Below are 20,425 nucleotides of genomic sequence, written 5' to 3'. Positions count from 1 at the left end.
GTACCTTTATCTTCATCACTTGGCATTGTGCTTACATTACCATGTGTCTTATTAGAACTAGAGTCCATGGAGTTTGCCCAGTCCCATTTCAGCCAATTCAATGCTTCATCTTGTGTCTCCCCTTGAAGAATAGAATTGGATGAATATAAATGTTCCGATTCCATAAAAATGACATCCATAGTTAGATAGGTTCATTGTGTGGTAAGATCAAAGCATCAAGAGCCTATTTGATGGGTAGCATATCCCAAAAATCGACATCGACATGCATAGGGATCAAGTTTGGTTCTTTGATTTTTGTGAAGATGAACATATGCTACACACCTGAACACCTTACGTGGAAGCATCAATTTATTCGACAAAGGAGTAAATTGAGAGAGAGCTTATAGGGGAGTCTTAAAATCTAAGGCTTTAGAGGGCATACGGTTTAAAAGATGAACAACAGTAGCAACAACAGCAGCCCAGTGTCGTTTAGGCACGTGAGCTCCAAGCAAAAGTGCCCTTGTGGTCTCAAGGATGTGTCTATTCTTCCGTTCAGCAACTTTATTTTGTTGAGGAGTTTGTGGACACGAAGTCTCATGAATAATACCACATTCTTGGAAGTATAATATATTCTCCACCATTATTCGATCTCAGAACCTGAATTTTTCCAGAGAATTGAGTCTGAATCATAATATGAAAGGACTTAAATACATGCAGCACTTCAGCTTTATTTTTGAGCAAATATAGCCATGTCATACGAGTACAATCATCCATAAATGTCACAAACCAGCGTATACTAGACACATTAGGCACTGGGGAAGGACCTCACACATCAGAATGTATCAAGGCAAAAGGAACTTTACTTTTATTCAAACTCACTCGGTAGGAAACCCGATGGCTTTTAGCCAAAATACAAGTTTCACATGTAAAATCAAAAGTTTGGAGATTTGAGAATAATTCTGGAAATAAATATTTCATGTAGTTAAAAGATGGGTGTCCCAATCGATGGTGCCAAAGTAAAATCTGTTGTTCTTTATTACCAGTGAGGAGATGCACATAATTTGCTCTACTGATACTGAAATCCTCCATATAATAGAGTCCCCCTTTCTTAGTACCACACCCAATGATCTCCTTGGTGAGAATATCTTGAAGAAGACAAAAATTGGGGTAAATTAGCACTGCACAATTTAGGTCAGTAGTAATTTGGCTAACAGATAGTAGTTTATGTGAAAGAGAGGGAACAAGTAGGGTATTATGTAGTTGAAGAGAAGGAGATAAGGTCACTGTGCCAACTCCTGTAACTGGAGAGATCACACCATTAGCATTGGCGATGCTAGTACGTCGAGGTAAAGTGGTTTGAGTGAAATCTATGGCAGTAAAGGTCATGTGGTCGCTAGCTCCAGAGTCAAGCAACCACATATCGTTATCAGCATCTGGGTGAGTACTATATAGGGCATTACTTGGAATTGTAGTTGCTTCTTAAGAAACAACACCTGTTGGTATGAGAGATAAATGAGGTTCTGTAGTGACTGCAGTTGTTGTACCCGTGCTTTCAATTATACTAGTGGCCATTTTTGCCATGCCTCCATCACGACGTTTTTTAGCCTGAAGTTCATGCCACCAATCAGGATACCCATGAAGCTTGAAGCAATTTTCCCAAGTGTGTTTGGTGATCTCACAGTGAGTGCACTTGGTTCCATCGGATGGCCGAGATTTGGAAGGAGAGTGTGATTTTCCACTACTCAAGGCAAGAAATTCGGAGGATCCTTGTTTAAGACTTTTTGTGTAAGAACTGCTCCTGAAGTATTATCGATATTACCATTGGCCATTACAGCTTGTCTGATGGCTTCTCTACGAACATGTGCATAAGTTTGTTCAATAGTAGGAAAGGGATGTATCTGCAGTACATCTCCATGGATGTTATCCAATCTGTCATTAAGCCCATCCAAGAAGACATATACTCTTTCTTCCTGCAGTAAAACATTATAGTGTTGAATATCCACAGCACACTTCATTGGATTTGGTCTCCGAAAGTCTATTTCACCCTATAACCCCTGAAGGTTATTATAGTATGTCTCCAGGGAACCACCAGCTTGCTTTAGTTGCGTCACACGACGTCTAAGTTCATATACTTGAGATGTATCACTACCATCAAAATATGTGGTAGCAATAGAATCCCAAACTGATTTTGCTGTGGGAAAGCTAATAAAATTTCCAATCAATGATGGGTCCAAGGAGTTAATCAGCCACCCTTTGACAATGGCATTGTCAGTTCACCATTTTCGAAAGGATGGATCAGTCTAAGGAGGTTGGGGAATATCCCCATTAATATAGCCAATCTTGTCTTTTCTTGAAATATATAGCTCAACAACTTGAGACCAAAGAGCATAGTTAGAGCCATCTAGCTTGACACCAATTGGGGCCACAACAGGTTCAGTGGTTAGAGTCGGGGTCTGCACTTTGGCGAGTGCAATAGTCATTTTGGTAGTTAACTCAAATAGAATAATATCTGACTGTGAGACATTATCTCCATTTTTGGGTTCGTCATCCTCCATTTTTGCTAAGAAAAGAAATTCGAAATTAGAGATTTGTGACAATGGAAACCAGAGTTTTGGAACTTCGCTCTGATACCATGTCAGAATATCATTTTTCTTAGAAGATTTTTTTCTATTTCTTTCACTTTTCAATGATACAGTACAATGATTATATATAAGAATTGATAATGCTATTCTTGGTTATACAAATTTCTTGGCTATAATTACAAGCAGCTATAGAAGGAAAAAAAATCTCTCATTTCAGGTTCATTCTAAAATGGCCTCCAATCTCCCCTGTTTTCTCTTTTGATGACAACTCATGCCAACAAAAATATTATACTGAATATATTTAAATATAATGCGCTGAACCTTGCAGGGAATATAATGAATATGTAGAAGACTTTGCTTGTTTGTTTCCATTTTTCTTTCACGTGAAAGTCTTGTTTGCCTCCATATATGTGCATGTTTTTGCAAATATTTTTTGCAAAAGTATTTGTTTGCTTACTTCCATATAACATAAGAATATTAAACATATATAGCATAAATCATCGGATTGTTTTTCCGTTTATAAAAAAAATTCAATGAACAGTTTCATCGATCATCGGTAGTGTCGACGTAATGGCAGGTTGATAGGTGTGGTTTCGTTATAAAATCAAAAGCATAATTGTATCATACCAAATTTAATTCGGTCCAAATTCAATTAAGTAATTCAATGTAAATCACAATTTGATTTTGATTGAATTAATTTGAAATTGAAATTTGTTGTTGGGTTGGTGGCAGAAAAGGTTGGCGGCTCGCAATGCCATTAACATAAAGTTTGCCAACATATGTCGGAAATATATATTGGACTTACAAGTGTGAAGTTTGAAACTCATATTATACAAAATCAACTAGCTTGCGTTAAAGTCCAATCCTCAACACTTATATACCACTCTCTTATGTTTTATTTATTAGATATGAGACTTTTAATCTCCAATATCCTTGCTCAAGTGTAACCACCTAGGCTGTTAGACCTCATTGCTTGACTCAACTGATTTTTGGTTGTGTGCATTGTTACTTGTATTCAGGAATACTTTAGATTATTAGACTCATCGTTTGACTTGTGCTTTGATACCATATCGAAAATATATATTAGATTTACAAGTATGAAAATTGAAACTCATATTACATAAAATCAATTAGCTTATGTTAAAATCTAATCCACAACACTTATATATTACTCTCTTATATTTTATTGATTAGATGTAAGATTTTTAATCTCTAACACATGAGCATGTGTGGATGGATCTTTGATCTTTGTGCCTCACTGCTCACTATTGTTTCTTTGTATTTGTATACTAGTTGAGTATCTAAAGGTACAAAAAGCTCCACCAACTTCATAGGGATATTCTGTCTAGGTGCAAGTAATCCACATCTTTGTAGACATGTCATTTTCATAGAGTCTCCCTTCAAGAAAGAGTCCAAATCGTTACAGTTTTAGTGCGGGTGGGAAGTTACCCAACAAGGAATTTCACTACCTTAGGACTATTATAGTTATGGCCACCATTCACCGAGGCTTTGGTCGTCAACTCCCGTCATTAGGTCACCAATGTCCTTGACCTTTTGGCATTGGGCAAGTGTCAGCGTCCCTCAAAGGTAGCTTAGTGTTAATAAATGTGATTTCATATATATAAGAGAGTTGAGTTTAAATCCCATCTAAAATTAAATTTTTGACTTCTTGTTTGATTAAACACAAACAATAATGTTCTATATACAGCATAAGCAGCAAAGTACAAAAGAACTAAGATGAAATAACAGGAGCTTTATAGATTATTTACTCAAGCTACTCAATTTCTGAAGTTTGTTAGAATAACATTATACAGTTGTTTGTTCTTGTTGTATTTGGCTTTTAATAGGATAAAAAATATAAAAATTATGTAAAGATACTCTCAAAGAGAACAGTTCTGTCGGCAAGTATGGCCCAAAGATCGAAGATCCATCATCCATCCACGCTAAATATTAAAATGTTTGTTAGACTGGTAATGTCACCGTTCTCGATCATCAGCACAGCCAGACAAATTTTGTGATAATATTAAAAAAAAAAAAAAAGAACAGTTTCCAATTCTCAGTACAATCAGGCAGGCAGGCAGGCCAATAAGTTATTAATGTCTGGATGAAGAGGCATGGGAATTGTTCACTATAAATGCAAGGGCCGGACTGGGCTAATTTAGAACATATTAATTGAAGGCAAGAGAAGTTGGCTATGATTAAAAAAAGACAATGTCTCCAAGGGATATCTTCACTGGTTAAAGTGTAGAGCCATCCATTAGTCCCAGGAGAGTTTGAGTTCAAGACCCAAATATGTCAAATCAAGATAAGACTTTTGAATTATCCAGTGCAATAGTTATAGGATTAATTATTAGATCTAAGATTTTATCTATTTAATGTAATTGATTCGATTTTGAACTGATGATAGCAGTGTTTGAACTATGGGACACTGCCTTGAACAATTTGGGACGGTTGTTTCCTTGTATAAAGGCACGGAGAACTATATTTTAAAGGCCCTGAATTGAGTTTGATTTATCATTAAGGTGCCAACATTAGACCTTGTTTTGTTTATGTCTTTGGATCCTACAAATATTTCCACTGAAGTGAACTTGCGAAGTGCTGCCTAGCGGAAGGTTTCATATGCGAAAAGTAAAATTATGAGACAACCCCAAAAGTTAGCGGAACTGGTAGATCATTAAAACTTCTAAAGAGAAAATCTTAATTCGAACTTTTGTCACGTTTATTAAACTTTAACTTACTTATAGTGACATGCATCATGTAGTTAGTGATTTTACCATACGGATTTCTTCTTCTGGAGTATGTGAATCTTTCATAAGGTCGGGAGACTCAGGACTAGGCTTGACCCAGATTCAGGAAACTAAAATTTCCAAGCCTGTCAAAAGAATCTCTTTCTTGAATAACAAATAAAATGCTTATTTGATCTGGAAATGCATGGCTCAACGTTGTGCGATTAAACATGCAGCCAGCTATCATGTCGTCTAGCAGATCAATCCCAGATGCCAGAAGCAAGACTTGCAGGTTCAATCGTTCCCATAATATCTCAATGTGTCAAATTCATCGCGCACAATAATGGGATAATTGAGGAAACCTTGAAGAGTTACTTTAGTGGAATAAGGACTCAAGTTAAAATGTTTCATTCTATATATTTGGAGGTGTCAAATAGGCTCGGGCATTTGATATGGCCCGCCTCTGCCTGGCATGGAAAGAAGTGGATTATGCGAAACCCGTCGGCTTAACAATTCATATTCCAATCCGTGAGATAAGACTCACAAGTTGGTTCGATACGGTCCAATATTATTGATTAATTTTTTATTAATTTTTTTGGATTATTAATTCGTTCAGTATGGTTTACTATTGGAACTAGTAAAAAATTAAAAGAATTAATTTTCTGATAGACCCTTAAAGGGTTCATGTACTGAATTACCATAACATTAGAGAATGAACATAAAACAAAAACTTTAAAAGGCTAAAAAATCAATTGATGTTAAAGGTGTCAAACTTGAAGTCTCAATCTCACTCACCCTGATATCCTTTTTCTGTTCTTCATATACTTTTCACATGCAAATTGAAAGGGCAAATCTAAGTCCTGACAAAACATAAAGTTGCAAATAAAATTAGTTAATTGTCACTATATGATTTTAAAATTAAAGAAGAGTTCCTGCGTTTTCACTCCAACAACCGGAGGCCAAACCCCACTTGAGAAAGAAAGAGAGAGAGTCATTTTCCATTCAGAAACTCAGTATTGTCAAAAGTCTATTACCCTGTTTGCAAAATCTGTATTTTCATACATCGCTCTATTATTAAAATATTATTCAATTTAAATATATAATTCATCTTATCTTAACATACCTAGTATGAGATTTGCCTAAAGATCATAAAAGTGTCACAGTCAAACCACACCCCCCCTCCCCGCCCCTTTTTCCCCTGATGGGACTCCATAAACTTGTTGAGGTATAATATCCTAGTTTAAATAGTTTGATCTATTGTCTATTTTGAACATACAATTTATCATAGGCCCAAAATGTATCCTGTCAATTTTAAAAATTTCACAAACTATTTAACTAATCTTATATCAATATCCTCAAATATTATGAGATATATATATAAATTTAACATTTCTCTTATGTTTTACCAATATAGAATTTGTCTAAAGGTGTTACACTCTTTAATTTTCTAAATTGTGTATGCTACAATTTCAAGACTTCATGTGCAGGCAAAGCTAAGTCTCAACTTCCCTTCTTCTAAACCAAGCCAAATCCCCAACACTTGGAATAAAAACACAGCCTCTTCTAAGTTCCCTGTCTCTTTCTCCTTAACAACCCCTCTTTGTTTCTCAAATTTCATAAGCTGCATGTGTTCATAACATACATAAACTTGGTATAGAAGTGTTTTATTCTAGCCCATTTGCTAAGCAAGGTTAGGTAACGGACAGCAACCTTAACGTACACCATCAAAATCCTTCCTTTTACAGCATTTGTCTACCTGGGATTTCTCCAAACTTTCACAGCAAATGAACTAAATAAGTCAGAAAGAAGAAGAACTCTAGCTACCCTTTTGTTTTCTGATAGAACATGCAGCTTCATATATCACCCAGTTTGAGGCATGTTACAGTTCTTCCAGGCAAAGGTGTTAGAGAGTTTATTAGAGTGAAGGTAATTGGTTCCAGAAGGGTCTCATATCGAATGCTGTTCTATTTTCTTTTGTTCTTCACGTTTCTTCTTCGGTTTGTGTTCGTTTTGACTACTGTGGACTCCATTGCTGGAGAAGCTAAATGCTCCAATAGAGGTAACCTTCATTTTCAGAAAAAAATATTATCATATATGATAGTCATTCATTCATATACTGATGCCGGGGTTAATAAGTTGTTCATTGGTCTTCTATTCGTCTTACTGTTACCATAATTTTTTTCTTCTGAAATTAAGAAGTTGTTCATTGGTCTATAATCATAAATTAATACAAATTTAAGCTTCGTTCTTTGTTACCACCTAACTAGGAAGCACGTATGCGTTTTGAGATATTTTCATTTCTGAAACGCCCTAAAACTAGTATAAAATGTTTGGAGAGCGTTTTGAAAATATAAAAAATTTTGAAACGCATTTCTTTTTCATATTTTTTAATTGATTTTAGATTTTAAACTTCTTTATAATTTCGAACTCTAACTCTGATTTTGTTTCCTCTCTTCTCTAACATATTTAAATTCATTTCCTTTCCATCTCTAACTTCTCCAATTATAGATGAATGCTCGAAAAATTGATTTCGTTAAGTTTGATATATATTATTTATTTGATTGTTGATGAGTGCACATTTTATTGTAACTAAAGAGTTATTGCAATTTTACAACTTTTTTTTAAGAAATACGGGGGTTGAATTTATTAAAAAAAGCTCTTATAATTTTTGGTTTTATACGTTTTCTCACGTTTCTATTTCTTATATATTTTAGAAAACATGTTTTAGTGTTTTTGTTTCAACATTTTCACGTTTCTATGTTTTTGTTTCCATGCTAGATAACCACATGTTTTTGTTTCCATGCTAGATAACCACCTTACTGTCAAGAAGAAGAAATAGATTGCATAACAATTGTGATTATTTTAGGAACTGATTTGTTCTTTTTTTTTTTTCACCTGAATTTTCTTTTCCTTATGATTTAGGTTGCCTGGGAAAGAAACAAGGACCCAGAACCCTGGGAAGAACTTCTGGTTCTAAAAATGTAACCTCTGGCCGCTTATTTTCACTTCAAAAATTTTCTTCTGCAAATGTTTAATGTTGGAAAAGTTGCAAATTTTATATGACTAAATTAGAACTATTTTTGGTTTGTAAAAGATCCCAGAAGTGATATACCAAGTACTAGAAGAACCCATCAGCAAAGATGCATTACTAGGAAGATCTGATATTCCTCAGACAATGGAAGAATTCATGGCTGAAATTAAGGAAAGCAACCCAGATGCAAAGACTTTTGCTGTCAAGCTTAGAGATATGGTAAATATAAAAAATCCAGCATTTTGGAATTCCAATTTATGTTAAGGTAAGGCAAGTAATCAGTTTTTGGATGTGTTACAGGTTACACTTATGGAGCAAAGGACTAGAACAGCGAAAATCCAAGAGTATTTATACCGGCATGTAGCATCAAGCAGTATACCGAAGGAGCTCCATTGCCTAGCTCTAAGGTTAGCCAGTGAACACTCGACTAATGCCGCTGCTCGCCTTCAGCTCCCCTCAGCAGAACTTGTTCCAGCCCTTGTTGACAACACCTACTTTCACTTCGTCCTTGCCTCTGACAATGTGCTAGCTACATCTGTCGTTGCGACGTCTCTTGTGAAGAACTCGTTACACCCCCAGAGAATTGTGCTGCACATAATAACAGATAGGAAAACTTACTATCCAATGCAGGCATGGTTCTCATTGCACTCATTGTCACCTGCTATAATTGAGGTTAAGGCATTGCACCAATTTGATTGGTTTTCGAAGGGTAAGGTGCCGGTTTTAGAAGCAATGGAGAAAGATCAACACGTACGCTCACAGTTTAGAGGGGGATCATCAGCAATTGTGGCAAATAACACAGAGAAGCCGGTTGTCATCGCTTCAAAGCTACAAGCACTTAGTCCTAAATACAACTCTTTGATGAATCACATTCGTATTCATCTACCAGAGGTAAGAATCATGCTCTTTTCGTTCCCTCCAGAAGCTGAGAATGCTCTTGCTGATTTTGCACTGAATTCACTTTGGCTGCAGCTGTTTCCCAGCCTCAACAAGGCGGTGTTCCTCGATGATGACATTGTGGTTCAAACTGATCTTTCGCCTCTGTGGGACATTGACATGACCGGAAAAGTTAACGGAGCCGTAGAGACATGTAGAGGGGAAGATAAGTTTGTTATGTCAAAGAAGTTAAAGAGTTACCTGAATTTCTCCCATCCTTTGATATCAAGCAATTTTGACCCTGATGAATGTGCCTGGGCTTACGGCATGAACATATTTGATCTAGAGGCTTGGAGGAAAACAAACATAAGCCACACATACCATCACTGGCTAGAAGAGGTAAAAGCACTCAAACACGTTTGAAATATCACAATGGCTTCATTAAAATTACCGAACTCTTACATTATCCGGTTTCTCGCTATGCAGAACTTGAAATCAGACCTGAGTTTGTGGCGGCTAGGGACATTGCCTCCAGGTTTAATAGCATTCCATGGTCATGTCCATGTAATTGATCCTTTCTGGCATATGCTGGGCCTGGGATACCAGGAAAATACTAGTTTTGCCAATGCTGAGACTGCCGGTGTCATCCATTTCAATGGCAGAGCAAAGCCCTGGCTAGACATAGCCTTCCCAAAACTACGGTCATTGTGGTCTAAGTATATAAACTTTTCTAATAAGTTCATAAGGAGCTGTCATATCAGGGCATATTAGGCTGAATTTTGAGACGATTTGTTGACCATATTAATGATGAAAAATCAATCTGTATATGGGATAAAAGGGAAAAGAGATAGGAGGAGAGAGCTCTTCATTAATGGAGGCTGCCAATACACAATGTAAAATCAAAACAGCACCAGGCTTATGTCTTCTGGATCTCTTCTTCCTTTTGTCAAACATTCCACACACAAAAAAAAAAACGCGTTAGAAAGATTTTATGCCATTGGTATTTATCTTATATGTTGTAGATTTCTATCATACATAAACATGAGCCTTATTCTTAAGAGCTCGACTAGAATACAAGAACAAATCAATGAAATCAAATTTCTTTTCTAAAAATTTGGTCAAATACAGAACTAGTGCACTAGAACTGTTGCTAGTTGAGCATCAAGACTTCAGCTTCAAGTCAAACCTTGTAATGGGTCAATAAAAATAGGATTACCGTTTGTTTTAGCAAAAGAAAAATAATAATAATGCTTCATTGCAAAGAATGTGAAATCCCTAAAAAAGAGAGTTTGGGTTCAAAACTCGCTGATATCATACCAAAATTAGACCTTTGACGTTAACTGGTACAATAGTTATGGGGCAAGCCTTGAAGAAGCGTTCCGGCTCGCATGGGAATCCCCCTTACCAAAAATAAAAAGTTTCATCCCAGCAAATCATGAAATGAAGCAAGCTGAACCAAGCAGGACTTTGAAGTTTGAAGGTAGAAGTTTCCATAAGCAACCTTATATTTAGATGCGGACATTTTGATAGATGTATTTTATAAACATTAGTTTCTTTAGTCCAGATAACAAGCAAAGATCAAAATAACAAGAAAGTGAATAGTAGAGGTGGCAAAATGGACAGGTTAAATACAAGTACGAATTTTAGATTTTTGAACCTATACCTATGGGTAATAAATTTTTGCAGATGGGTTGGATATGCCCACAGGTCACCTTTTTTTTTATTTATTTTCTTTTTTCACTTTAACATCAAATTTATAATACACTCAACACAAATCTTATATATTTTTTCTTTTTTCGATATAAAATGAACTTAAATCTGTCCTAAAATTAAAAAAATTATTGTGTTGAAAACAAATTTAAAAAATATAAGCATTAAATATTTTATTATAAATATTTATTTCATGTTTAATGCTAAAATTTTTCAAATTTATAAAAAACGTTTTTATAATTTGAGGTAAATTTTCATTCCTCCATAAAGTACTTATGTATTTGAAGAGAAAAATATTAAAAATTAAAAAAAAAATACATTAAAATAATAAAAACAAGAGAAAAATAGTAAAAAATTAATATTAATAGATAACCAACGGGTCGATCCATACTTGTTGGGTCAAGGACGAGTTTATAAATCTTCACCAATACCTATTTTACAGGCACTTATATCGACCCGGTCCACACCTAGCTGAACCCGTCTATTTGCTAGGTCTAGTGAATAATAGGTCATATTGGTCATATATAACAATCAGATTCTAAGGTCAACACCAACATCCTTTATCTTTATGATCTTGCATCTTCCCACCAATGAAGAACAACAATTCATTGCTCGCAATTTAAGCTGAAGTGCAAGTTCAACCACTTGATGTGATTAACTCATCTAACATTTCATTTAGAAAATAGAAAATTATATTACCTTACTAAATTTCTCAAAACTTTCTTCATTAAGTGATTTTAGTTAATAATCCAATTCAGCAGTTAATGTCAAAAACAGTGGTTTCTTCTCCCTCTCTCTGGTGACATCCTCAAACCATCTTCTTGGTTTTACATTTAATTTTGACTATTAAAATGGCTTGACAAAATCAGATGTTTTGTTGGGAACCTTCTCAAAATCACCTTTTCTATCTATTCAGCAAGAACCAAACTTAGATCATTTTCATACTTTAGCTGCTCAAGAAGTCTAAAACTGAGACAAAAATCATCCTGTGAGCCAACAAATCCAGAATCCAAAAAAACATTTAGCCAGTTTTAAAGTACCCTATTGAGATGCATCACTAATGTCGCCAACAAAAATATTGCAGCATAGAAGATAATAGGAACAGTCTAAATTTCAGATCCTACCAAACTTCTAGAAGTTTCAATGCAGCTAAAGTTAAAACTCACTAACAAACTCAAGAAACAGAATCATAAAGTTCATTATTTAAGGGAAAATTTTCATCAAAGTATACAACCAAACTTACTTTTTCCCAGTTACATTTGACACCAAATCTTTCAAAAACTTGGCAGATTTGGTTATGGGAGAGTTAATAGCCATCAAATTATACAAAACAATCTCAACTTCACCTATCGATGGTCGCCCTTTAAACCTAGAAACCACCTTCAATTCTCCTTCTTCTTCAACAAGAACATTCCACCTTTCACCACTCAAAACTCCATCTCTCACACACTTGAAAATAACTCCTTTTCTTTTACTCAAAATACCTTGAACTTCCAATCCCATAAATGAATATATCACATCAAAAGAACCCACAAAACCACTCAAATCACCAAAATTTTCCTCCTCTTCAAAAGCCCATCTGGGATTGAAAATCACCACTGGCTTTGGATACAAAGTCTCAGAAACTGTCTTTATAACTGCCAGTTGAGACTCCTCTGGCGCCAAAAATATTGCCACATCAGCAGAACTCAAAATTCTGTTATTTCCATTAGGAATTGAAGATAACACAACATGCTCAACTTGTGTTACAGAATGCGACTCAAAGAGTTTTACTGCAGCTTCTGTGAAGGCAACATCGGGCCAAAGAATTAAGATCTTGACTGATGAACCTTTCCTTCTAATGAGAAGGTCCTTAAACACATCAAAAGCAAGTTGAGCGAGGGGGGATGGTGAGTCATCAATGACTGGAATTTCAATACGGAATCTGGGTTGTTTTAGTTTCCTGAATTTGCCAGCAAGCTTGGGGTTGTTGAGAGGCTTTTCAAGGGTAGTTGAGAGGCAGGTTTTGGCTTGAAGGATGGCTTCTTCTTTGGTCGTTGGTGGGGTGGAGAGAGATAAGGATGAGCGCAGAGAAAGAGCCTGGTACTGAAGTTTGCGAGAGATAGTTGATGGGAGAGAAGAGATATAGGAATTGTATTGGTAACGAATTGAACATGATAGAGGTGGCAAGAGGGTTTTGGTTTGTAGAACTCGGGTTGAAGAAGCACTTGTTTTGAAAGTTTGTACATGAAGTTTGAGGAGATCAGAAGCCATTTGAGTGAAGAGAAGAGAAGAAGATGGTGCAGAAAAACTCTTAACAAGATAAGATAGGTTGGCAGATTGGTAGCCTCTCAGTTGCTGCTACTCCTTTTGACTTAAAATTTTACCCAAAAGGATTCATAGTCAAGCTGGACTCCCTGGGTAGGAGTTTGAGTTCAAATCCTAATTAAATATAAACTCGACCTGGGCTTTTGAACTCAAATAAATATTATAATCCAGCTTTAAAAAGGAAAAAAACTTAAAACGATATTATTTTAATATATATTCATCAAAATAATATTATTTTAATTAATTAATATCAAAATTTTTTAAAATTATAAGCGTGACAAATCAAACACTTTCAAAATTCGGATTCAAAAATATTTTACTCTCATATCAAACTCAAAAATACTTTACTTTCAGATTCGAACTTAATTAGGTTCACTTGAATTAAACTCATTTCAGAGTCATTCAAATCAAACTCACATCCAAACTCAAATAAATTAAACTCAAACCAAGCTATTATTGTTCTCTACTTGACCAATCTAAGATTGCAAGTTGACAGGCCCTCTAATTATGGCCCTTGGCCTATCGTGCAATGTGCTTGATACCTAATGCCCATACCGAAGGCCTTCGAATCCAAAATTGAAAATACAAGTTGCCAGAAAACTTAATAAAATTTACAAGTAATACCAGCAAGAATTCATTCACAGTACAGAAAATGCAAGTACAGTCATCCATAAATCCAATTAAAAGACTTCAGTAAAACTAATACAGTCGAAACAATGGCAAAAGGAATACATTTGTTAGGTGCAAACCGCCGATCCAAAACATAGTAGGTTGCAGAATTAAGCAACTGGAGGGCGGAGCACATGATCCTGTGAGGTATCCACAGCAGCTGGTGGCATGAATTGCCACATTGCAACTCCAGGGTAACTTATGAAAGGCACCAACTTATTGCCAGGAGCTTGGCCTTGGGCTGCAAATGCAGCAGGAATTGCAGGAGGTGGCAAGAAACTGGGTTGCATATTCACGGCCTTAAGTTGCTGCTCCAACCTCTCTCTCTCCGCCTTTAGCCTTTGCTTCTCATCCCGAAGCTCATTCTTCTCAGCCTACATAAAACATACAAATAGAAGAAGACATAAACAGATGAAGCTTTACAAAAATATTTCATCAATATATTTTTAACAAAAGTTAAGTCAGACTTGCCTTCAACTCTTTAATTTTCTCTTGGAGACTTGAATTTGAGTCCTTCAACTTCTGGGCTTCACCACGTAGTTGAGTAACCAACCGAACAGCATCAATCAAAATAGCTGCCTTATCTGTTTTGGCAGGTCTCCCAGGCTCCAAGATAGAGCCTAACTCCACAAACCTATAGATTATGCCAACTGTATCAGTCATTCATGCTTCAGAATTAAAGAAGACAGAAAATAGATGGTTGAGAGAGAATAGAAGAGAAAAATTGAGTACTTGTCATTAAGCCTATCCCTACGCAACTTCTCCCTACATGCCTTGGAACTAGATGCAGCATTGCCCGATTCAGATCTACCCCTGCATTACAAAAAATGAGGTGCGAAAATATTTTCCAATGATACATATATTGGTTCATGTGGCACAACAACCCACATTATTTATACAGTGAGACAGCTGATTAGAAGCAGAATATATTCAACATCCACGAGCTCTTAATGGAAATGATAACTCAGGCGGGTCAAAATGTTATTTTAATCCTTAAGGGGTGCTTCTAAGAAGGCAGAGTGTTGAAAATCTCAAAACCACTGAATTTCTCCAGTACTGGCTCATGTAGAATCATTTTCCTGGAAGCCGCTGCTCAAAATTCATGAATGGCACACAGATATGAATGAATAAGATGTAGGGAACTACTTACCTCTTCTTTGAGCCACTTTCCTTTAGCCCATCTGAATCCCCAAGTGAGGCATCAACAATAGAATCCACACTAAGAAAAAATCACATCAAACAGAAAACTAGTAAACACCAAATAAAAGAGCACAAAAAAAAAAAAAGGAGTGCAATATACAATAACACAGTGAGATCTTGCTGAACAATGAAATTTTAAAAAATGATTTTCAATCGCATTGTTTCTAATCATATTGAATGATTTGTACTACTCGGCTTCCATAATAGTCAGAATTTTCAACATTTAGCACAAAATGGGAATCAAACTTCTTAATCAGGTTCACATCAGTAGCCACCAAACATAACAGTCATTCTCACAGTAGTATCTTCTGCTTTGAAAACCATGAAAGGAAAAAGCTCTTTAGCTACAAACAGTTACATTGCTTTTGGATACAAAGAGTTAAAGCTCTTCTTCTGAAATATTAGTGATGTGCCATGTTCAATCTCACCCAAAGCCAGTTACTAAACTCTAATCTGACACTTAGGCTGCGTTCAACAACAAGGGGTTTAGCCAGCTCCTAAACTCTAATCTGACACTTAGGCTGCATTTAAAAACATGGGGTTCAGCCATAGATCTGTAATTTTATGAAATCAGTGGTTTTCTTCTTCAGGAGTGTCACTGAAATCTCAAACGAATCAGCCCCGCAATCACTCATGCACGTAGAGTGTATAACAATGAAAATTATGAATAAATTCTCCAAAATGGTTACACAGTTTTCATATTATCTATTTAAATATGATAATGATAGCAAACAAAAAAATCAAACTATACCATATTTCTTAAATCAGCTTTCATTGTGCGCTTTAGCCTCAAATCCAATTAAAACGCTCAAATTTCACACCCCAAAAAAAAAAAAAAGGCTGATCAAAATTCTAACTTTACCTGACCTTTTACAAACCCTAATTTATTAATTAAGCAAAAACATAACCAAAAAAAAAAAAACTAAAAACATCATTTCTGTCATATCTAGAGCACCTGACATTAGTGGACACGTTCATGCCCTGAACGGGCCAAGTGAAGCCGGAAGCAGAGACAGCGAAATTGGGATCGTGAACAGGCATATCGTCGATCATGGTGAAATCGTAGAGCCAATTCGTGTTTTCCGGGGAAACCATTTTTTTTTCGCGGAAAATTTCAATGTTGTTTTCCTGGCTTCAATAAATTTTCCTGGGAAACAAACAGGGATGTGCGTGCAGCAGACAGAGAGAGAGAGAGAGAAAAGGGAATCTCCGCGTCAGGGTATTGGTGTGGCAGGTCAGGCGTCGCGAGAGTAAACGGCGTTCTGTGCCTGGTCTTCTTAGGCTTTTTAATGGGCCTAGGCCTTAAGCCCAATTAGAACATGGAAAATTTCAAGTATTAATTGATATGAAAGCGATATTAATGGGCCAAAAAGCTATTGCCCACCCAACGTTTACTTAAGTTATCTCATCCCTCAAGTTTCACAAATCGATATTCTTACCTGTCATCCACTTCAATTAATTATATAAATCTTTCTATTTTCTCCGTTTTTCCCTGTTTTTCATACTTTTCTTTTCCTCCTTATTTTTACTATTTTCCCTTTTCAAAAGTTTAGGAGGTAAATAATAATTTTTAAAAATATTAGAGGTGTTAATAAAAATTTTTATGAGTTTTTTAAATTAAAAAAGTTCAAGAGTTTTTTTAATTTTTAAAACTTTAATATATCTCTTAATAATTTCAAAAATGGTAATTACACCCCTAAAAAATTGGCAAATTATAATATTTTAAAATTGATTAAAATTAAAATATTTTTTAAGAATTTAAACGATAAAATTTTAAACTTATAAATATATATTGAAAGTTTGACATTTATATTAAGTGTTAATAACAGTTTTATAATTATAATAATAGAGCAAAATAATCATTTTAAGAAAAGCTTAACAGATTTATTAATGGATATTTAGATAAAGGGTAAGATTTTGACTTTTAGAAACTTGATGATGGGAATTGTCATTTTATGAAATATAGGGTGCGACAAGTTATTTAGGCTTTTTAATATTTCGAAAACACTTTTATGAAATTGAAAGGGACTGTCACTAAGCCTAAGATGACAACACCATGTGGAAAATGCTGAGCTTTCTTAAGTTTGTGGATAATTCAAGTACAAGCAATTGATGACGTGGCGTTAAACTATTGGTGAAACGTGATGTGCGTAAATACTGATAGGTATCCAACAAGTGGCTTCAAAATTCTAACTCTTTAACTTTTGGGATGCGCTGGGGTTAAGGGTAAGGTGGGGGTCATACGTCAAGATTGAATCAAATGTATGGGCCTAACAGGCCCATGGGCCTTAGGAGCCCAATTATTCCTTTTAATTTTTTAAATTTTCCATCCACAAACAAAACTTGTACCATTTTTATTGGACAAGTAAATGAAGTGGAAATTAATTAATCCATAATTTTAAAGAAAATATTCAATTTTTCTCGAAATAAAGTTTAGCTCATAGGAAATAATAAAATTATATGTATAAATAATAATATTATTTTATATACAATAATGACATATTATAATGTGATTGAATAACAAATTATTATTTATATATAAAATTATGCACGTTATTTGTGCATTTAGAATTATTCTTTAGGAAGTGGCTAATTCGCTTAACCAACAATGCTATTTATTGGTAGTTAAATGTTAAATTTGACTAGTGGCAGCCTCCACATCCAAAGTCATCTCTTTATAAAGTAATAATTAAGGGTAAATTTAAATCAAACCAAACTCAAATATATTGTGGTTTAAGTTTGATTTGAATAAAAAATAGTTTAATTTGAGTTCACTTCAAATTCGTTGAGCTAATATTAAAAGTAATTCAAGTTTGATTCGAATAAAAATGATTCGATTCAATTTTAACTCAAATATGTAGTTCAGATTCATAGTTTAAATTTATGACTTATTGACAAAATGATATTTTTTAATAATTACTCAATATAATTCGAATCGAATCATAAATCAAGTTCTAATTAAATTGAGTCATTTACCCAATTAGCAAGTTAAACCGAGATGAACTCCTTCTAGTTCGAGTTTAACTCGATTTCAAAATGAGTTAAATCTCACAACTCAAATTTCATTCAAATTCAAACTAAACGAATTCGGAGTCAAGCTAACTTTCGAGTCTAAATCAATTCGATTCAAATCGAACACTAATAATAATACGTATACAAATAAATTGTTTAAAATTATTTATACAAAATAACCTAATAATATTTTAGGCAATGTTTTTTAATTAATTAATGTTAATATCATCTCAATCCGTATTTTCTTTTAAAAGACATTTCGCTTATATTCAATGTAAGATTTTTGACATCAACACAATTCCTTAATCAAGAAAGCACCTAGCATGATTCCTATAGACACCATTGTTAATTTGTCTAAATCCACAAACAAATAATTATGAAATTACTAAAATACCCATCACAACAAACCCAAAAAAAAAAAAAAAAACCCTGAAAACACCCAAATCCTATTTACAAAATATTTCTAACTCATGGAGTTGATGAAAATATTGATTCTTTTCTTAATCTTTTCTGGATTTGCTCCCACAAGCCTTTCAATTTGAGCTTCTTCCTTCATCAACAAAAAGGTAGGCATGGCCTTGATGTCCATCTTGGTTGCCACCTCCTAGTAAACATAAAAATGAATCACAAAATAATAATAAATTAACCTAAGGTGAAGCAACAATATATAATTTTATGGAGACCTATTAATTATTTAAGCACCATTATTGAGCTTTTCTGATCACATGAAGCAGGGATAATTTTGTTTATAAGAGGTTGGGTGGTCGAGTCACATACTTTTTTCTTCCGACCAAATGATTATCTCTCACACAAGGTTCGATAAAATGACAATTTTTCATCTATTAAGTTCGAAGAAGTAATTTTATGAGTCAAAGTGTATTTAAATCATTTTTTTAAATATTATAATAAAATTATATTATGAGGTATCAATTTTATTTTTTTATAAATTTATCAACAATAAATATATATTTCTCTCTTATTTATAAAATTATAATATTCATTCCATATATTTTAAAAATATAATATAGTATTAATAGTTTATAATATTATCCCTTATTTGTTGTGTATTTTGGGGTGTAATGGTCAATTTTGAAACTATTAGAGAGTATACTAAAACTAAAAAAAAAATAAAAAATTGCCTCCAAACTTATTTTAAATTTCAAAACTCTTTCAAAATTATAAGTTTAATTCCCTATCTATATATGTATTAATAACTTCTTTATTATTTTTAACTAAAATTAATATAAATTAAGGTATAAAATTATTTAATAAAATTTGGAGAGTAAAGATTACATAGTTTGAGGGATTTTTGGCCCTTTCAGTAAATGTATAAAAAAAAAGAAGTTAATAGAATTTGTTAAGAAATTTACCAGATGAGTAGAAAATTAATATGTCATGTAGTCAACCCTTGGATGGGAAAGAGTCATTTAGCTTTTCTTTTTTAAGTAAAAGCATAAGGATAACCTGTTTGTTTACTGGGAAAATGAACAAGAAATCAAATTATCAAATATGAAGCTTGCTTAAGAGAAAAAAGAATTTAAGATTCTAAATAGACTAACCTGCACTTCATCAACATCCACTACAAGGAAGAGGATATTTTGGAAGGATAAAGCCAGTTCTTCAAAGAAAGGATTCATGGCCACTGAAGGCATGCACCATGCAGCAGTAAAATGTACTACAACCTGCAAAATTAGCAAAACAAGATAATAAATTAAAACCCGTATGCAGCTCTTATATATAGACACACATGCACATAAATACAGACATACATACATACATGTATGTATGTATGTATGTATGTATAAGAAACTTTGTCACTCACAGGGCAGCCTTGAGTAGTAGCTTGACTGATAAAGAAATCCCATGATTCCTTGGAGTCTACTTTGACAACTCTAGACTTCTTTAACTGTCCATTCCTTTGCATTTTTTTTTTTTTTTATTGCCTCTTCTTGGTTCTTCTTCTGGCACTCATTTGTTGTGAGGAAGAAGGTGAAATTTATAGGGGTTTTTCTGCTGAGGAAGGTAATATCGCAGCAACAGTTTGCTTGTATAAATTGCTATTTTATCAGATAAGAAGGAATAAACTGACCACAGGACCCACTTTCAGTATCTACTAATCTATCATACGTAAAAGATGTTTTGCATTATCCAATTCTTATGTGGCCACCATGATTGTGAATTGATTTGATTCATACTTGATCTCTATACTATTGCTTGTTTCTACCAAACAGGTATTTATGTTCTCAACAATTGACTTTTCTGCAGATTTTTTTATACTTTTCTGCGGATTGTGAACTGAAATCTGTCAAAATGCGGCCTTTAGGAGCTATAGC

At 34.3% G+C, this 20,425-nt stretch overlaps 4 protein-coding genes across 4 annotated transcripts; 1 reads left to right on the top strand and 3 right to left on the bottom strand.

The window, feature by feature from the left end:
* The first annotated feature begins 7,034 nt into the window (after positions 1–7,034).
* On the top strand, positions 7,035–10,307 carry LOC123201813 (probable galacturonosyltransferase 12). Its single transcript, XM_044617377.1, has 6 exons — positions 7,035–7,346; positions 8,210–8,268; positions 8,382–8,537; positions 8,619–9,209; positions 9,291–9,593; positions 9,681–10,307. Exons 1-6 carry the CDS (start codon positions 7,133–7,135, stop codon positions 9,963–9,965), a joined length of 1,608 nt encoding a protein of 535 aa, XP_044473312.1. The 5' UTR covers positions 7,035–7,132; the 3' UTR covers positions 9,966–10,307.
* Positions 10,308–12,078: 1,771 nt separating this feature from the next.
* On the bottom strand, positions 12,079–13,315 carry LOC123201515. The gene has a single exon (XM_044617051.1). The coding sequence runs from the start codon at positions 13,155–13,157 to the stop codon at positions 12,144–12,146; it is 1,014 nt and encodes a 337-aa protein (XP_044472986.1). The 5' UTR covers positions 13,158–13,315; the 3' UTR covers positions 12,079–12,143.
* Positions 13,316–13,829: 514 nt separating this feature from the next.
* Positions 13,830–16,333, bottom strand: LOC123201334 (transcription factor ILR3). Its single transcript, XM_044616787.1, has 5 exons — positions 16,036–16,333; positions 15,031–15,099; positions 14,613–14,693; positions 14,352–14,514; positions 13,830–14,254 (listed from the first exon to the last, which is right to left on the bottom strand). The coding sequence occupies exons 1-5, from the start codon at positions 16,173–16,175 to the stop codon at positions 13,991–13,993; spliced, it is 717 nt and encodes a 238-aa protein (XP_044472722.1). The 5' UTR covers positions 16,176–16,333; the 3' UTR covers positions 13,830–13,990.
* Positions 16,334–18,332: 1,999 nt separating this feature from the next.
* On the bottom strand, positions 18,333–20,104 carry LOC123201800 (thioredoxin-like protein CXXS1). Its single transcript, XM_044617352.1, has 3 exons — positions 19,915–20,104; positions 19,652–19,774; positions 18,333–18,696 (listed from the first exon to the last, which is right to left on the bottom strand). The coding sequence occupies exons 1-3, from the start codon at positions 20,014–20,016 to the stop codon at positions 18,556–18,558; spliced, it is 366 nt and encodes a 121-aa protein (XP_044473287.1). The 5' UTR covers positions 20,017–20,104; the 3' UTR covers positions 18,333–18,555.
* Between the last annotated feature and the right edge of the window lie 321 nt (positions 20,105–20,425).

This window comes from Mangifera indica, chromosome 18, assembly GCF_011075055.1.
Source record: "Mangifera indica cultivar Alphonso chromosome 18, CATAS_Mindica_2.1, whole genome shotgun sequence".
Lineage (NCBI taxonomy): Eukaryota > Viridiplantae > Streptophyta > Magnoliopsida > Sapindales > Anacardiaceae > Mangifera > Mangifera indica.
Note: the sequence above shows the minus strand (reverse complement) of the source record. Positions and strands in the feature narration are given on the sequence as shown.